This window comes from Convolutriloba macropyga, chromosome 8 (genome assembly GCF_964194025.1).
Source record: "Convolutriloba macropyga chromosome 8, txConMacr16.3, whole genome shotgun sequence".
Lineage (NCBI taxonomy): Eukaryota > Metazoa > Xenacoelomorpha > Acoela > Convolutidae > Convolutriloba > Convolutriloba macropyga.
The window spans coordinates 31,089,670-31,093,553 of NC_134475.1; the positions used below are offsets into that span (position 1 = coordinate 31,089,670).

Here is a 3,884-nt window from a genome sequence, read left to right on the forward strand (position 1 = left end):
CTGAGGGCGTGCGCATGTTGTGCGTATGCATGAGCGTTTTGGCTTATTTTTGGCTAATTTTTATTTTTGATTGTGCTTACAGTAGTGGATAAAACAAGGCTACCAATTAGCAGACGGCTTGGTCAATTTCCCGAGTTTTTACGAAGAAAATGGACCAAGTTGGCTGGTGGCTGGTAGCCCTGTTTTATCCACAACTCTTTCAGTTTGCATTGGTGAAGCGGAAGGTATTGTAATTGTTTCATGTTTTTGACCGTCATCAATTATGACCTCAGGCAGTTTCAGATCAGAGTTCACCATTGTGATTTGGATAAACATCGGCAACGAAAAAAAATCAAGAGTCTCATCTGATGTAGTTGTTATCTCTGTTTGCAGTGATTAATTTTACATTTTTTTGGAAATGAGTGGTTTCACTGAGCTATTTTCTCGGCGGTGACATACAGCTGAAGCATAAAGAGGAATTAAAGAAACCGATTTGTACAAACCAAGCCCAATCCATTATGTCCAATCCATCGTCACTTGCAGAGTGGTCAATTCTCAGATGCATGAGCATCTCTTTTCTTGTTGCAAAGTGCCCCGCACGGTTTCATTTCTCACATGCAACAATTTGGTCTCTCGTGCCCCCTGATGATTGCAGTCGAGTATTTACATTTGATGTGTACGCAATTTTTGATGGATTTCTTATCCATTCTTCAACATCACTAACACGTAGCCTCTGTAAGTCAAGTTTGAGGGTACTTATCCAGTCACTGGAATACGTCATCCTCCTTCGCGTCATGAACTCCTCGTCATGCAGTTTCTTGAGACTCAGCCAAAGCTTCGCTCTTTGCAGACAATTTCAACCATTCGACACTTTAAGCCTCTGAGGACACGTTGTACGTACTGTTTTTTTTGCCTGTGAGATAGGCAAATAGAAATTTCATCAGATAACCACCAACCCCAATATTGACAACCGTCTCGAAAAATTCGAAGTCAAATGCAGTGGAGAAATCTGTGTGAACAGCTGCAATTTCAGATGTGTAATCACTGTCAACCACATCACAGATCTGTTGTATGAATTTCACCAAGTTCGTTTACACTGATTTTCCTTTACAAAACCTTGTTGATGTTTGCAAAGAAATTTCACAAAAAGCTTACAGAGAAAACAGTGCATATAACTTGCTTCTTTTTACCACTTTCTCCTAAAAACCTACGATATGCCACTCTGTGCAATAAATTTTTCCATGATAAGATAGATCACTTGGATTTTGAAATCGAATGTTTTTAAAATTCCATATAACATTTCTCTCGGCGGCGAATCATAAATTAATTGACCAGCTCGATGATCGGGTTAGTAAAAGCTGATTCCAAACAACTTGCATCATCTGATTCAGAAAAACTTGGAATTAATTGTCATGAACTCAAACTGCATGAACTAAAGTGTTCAACCACTTGGAATTGCTACAAAGGAATACCCGTCTACAAAAAGTTTATAGATGATTGTCGTTTTAGTAGTCATAAAAGTATAATTGAATTTCATACAAAAACAAAATAAACAATACGCTGACAACTACAAGCAAAAAGCAGTACAAGAAACCATTTTGATTCTCATCAGCATAATGATTAGTCAGCGTTTAGTACGCTTTGCTCTTTTAGCTATTTTCTATTCACGTTTTGGCTTGACTAATTCAAAAATTCAATGTCCACAACAGTGTACATGCACAAGCGTAGGCGCTAGCTCGTACAATAATGACATTAAAATGGATTGCTCGCCCGCTAATTTCTCAAAACTTCCCAAAATTTTACCTCTCGCACAATTTGTCAATTTTTCAACAAATTCTATTAAATATTTGGACGAATCGTCGTTTCGTGGAAGTCAATATCTGCGAAAAATCGATTTCTCCTATAATCAAATTGCACAACTTGGACCCGAAGTTTTCAATGGATTGCCATATCTGGAAAGAGTTTCTCTTGCGTACAACAAGCTCACATTCTTGAACTGGCAAGTGTTTCACCGATCTCAGAATCGAGAAAATTCTAGAACATTCCAAAATCGCAACATTTCATTGTTTGGAAACCCCTGGCATTGCAACTGTCCGTTAGAACAAGTATGGACTAAACTAAAATCAATCGATGGGTTGCATTTTGACGCCATGATTTGTGCATCGCCTGCAAAGTACAAAGGCAAACCCATAGATCAAGTTTATGACCTCTGTGAAGATAAACTCAGCTGGCATGACTGGGTCATAATCATATTAGCAATTGTTTGCACTGTACTCAGTGTAATTTTGACATTTTGGGGACAGATAAAAAGTTGCGTGAACAAGTTACGATACGGCGATTCTGAAAAACGAGATGAGTATTACGACGAAACAGATAACTACGGGGAACGCTATGACGTTTATGATAACCAAGAGCACCAGGAAGGTTATAACGAATTTGGTTATGATAGCTATCAACCTGTGAGCAGATCCAACGTATATCAAAATTATTCCAACGAACCAGACTTTTCTGACGCCAGAATCCGTTCAAACCGAAACTACGATGAGCAAAATTTGCTTCGAAGAGACTCCTCTTCTTCGAGCAAAAATCGGTATAATTTGGAGCATGAAGTCAAACGTCCTGGTTCCAGACCAGTGACGGTTCAAGACAGCTTTTCACAGGCTGCAAACAATCGGATCCACATTCCAGACACAGTTGGACGAAAAGTTGATGTTCGACAGGCCCCTAGTAGTCATAGTCGGCCGAAATCAGGTTTCCACGAAACTGCTATATGAAAGAGATTTAAAATGACAATAATTTGTAGCTTTGACAAACATACTATGTACAAATTTTTGCTCTCCTAAATTCTTTATAATTACAGCTCTGAGCATAAAATAGACAATATTGCATAGTTCATGAAATCATTTTACTCCCCTCCTAAATTGTGTTCAAAAATGGCTTCAAAGGGGAAAGAGACGGCGGCTTATCGTTGATCTCCTTGGGAATACAAGTTCATATCAATAATTTTGATTCATAATGAATCTCTGCTCCAACGCTCTTTTTGCTTATGTTTTTTGTTTATGCTTTTTGAATACAAGCGGAAAAACCTTGTCGTGGTAAAAGTTACAATTATAGGTGTTATTGTGACTTTGTTACGGCAAGTGGTAATTGTTGGTTACACTTTGTTGTTACGACCTTGAGATTTCTTTTGACCTTGACCACCTGGACATTGTAATCATTGTGAAGTGTTGTCAATTGCTGACATGCTTATCAATTTGATGTATTGAAATGAAGCAAAATTAAAAAAACTCAAAAAACTTCCCTTTCCCTTTAAAACGTTTAAAATCTAAATCATTGAATAAATATTATTACATGTTTTGGTAGGTCAAATTACAAGTAAAGCATTAAAATAGTTGTGTTGCTTCCCTGTTTGGTAATCATATATCTCTCGCTGCCATGCATATTGTGTCAAAGTGTTCAAACAATCATAAACGAGACGCTCCGTTGAGTGGGAGAAAATTAGAAATGGATTGGAGTTCTAAGAACCCGTAAATTAGCACGATTTGAACATGAATTTGCACGCCCTCCCCTGGCATGTATACAAGGTTAAATTTGAACGTAAAAATTCTTAGTAGTCATTCAAAGAAAATACACTGAAAACCTAAAAACATCTGAAAACAACAAACATACCCGGCAGATTGCCGGAAAATAGCCGCCGTTGATTCCAATAAGCATGATTGGGATTGAACGAATAGAACATATTGAAAAAAAAAAGATTTTTGTACAAAAATATTTTTTAAGTCCGATTTATTTTGATGGCATTTCGTAGTTGAACATACTTCTGTTTCTTAGAGAGAGGCTACAGGGGCTACTATCAACACCAATAAGCATTAGAGTTGGTAACTAAGACTTATAGGAACGACGTT

At 37.5% G+C, this 3,884-nt stretch overlaps 1 protein-coding gene across 1 annotated transcript; it reads left to right on the forward strand.

Moving 5' to 3' along the window:
* Positions 1 to 1,512: 1,512 nt before the first annotated feature.
* LOC142344076 (uncharacterized) lies at positions 1,513 to 2,823 on the forward strand. The gene has a single exon (XM_075395558.1). It carries the CDS (start codon positions 1,596 to 1,598, stop codon positions 2,751 to 2,753), a length of 1,158 nt encoding a protein of 385 aa, XP_075251673.1. The 5' UTR covers positions 1,513 to 1,595; the 3' UTR covers positions 2,754 to 2,823.
* Positions 2,824 to 3,884: the final 1,061 nt, after the last annotated feature.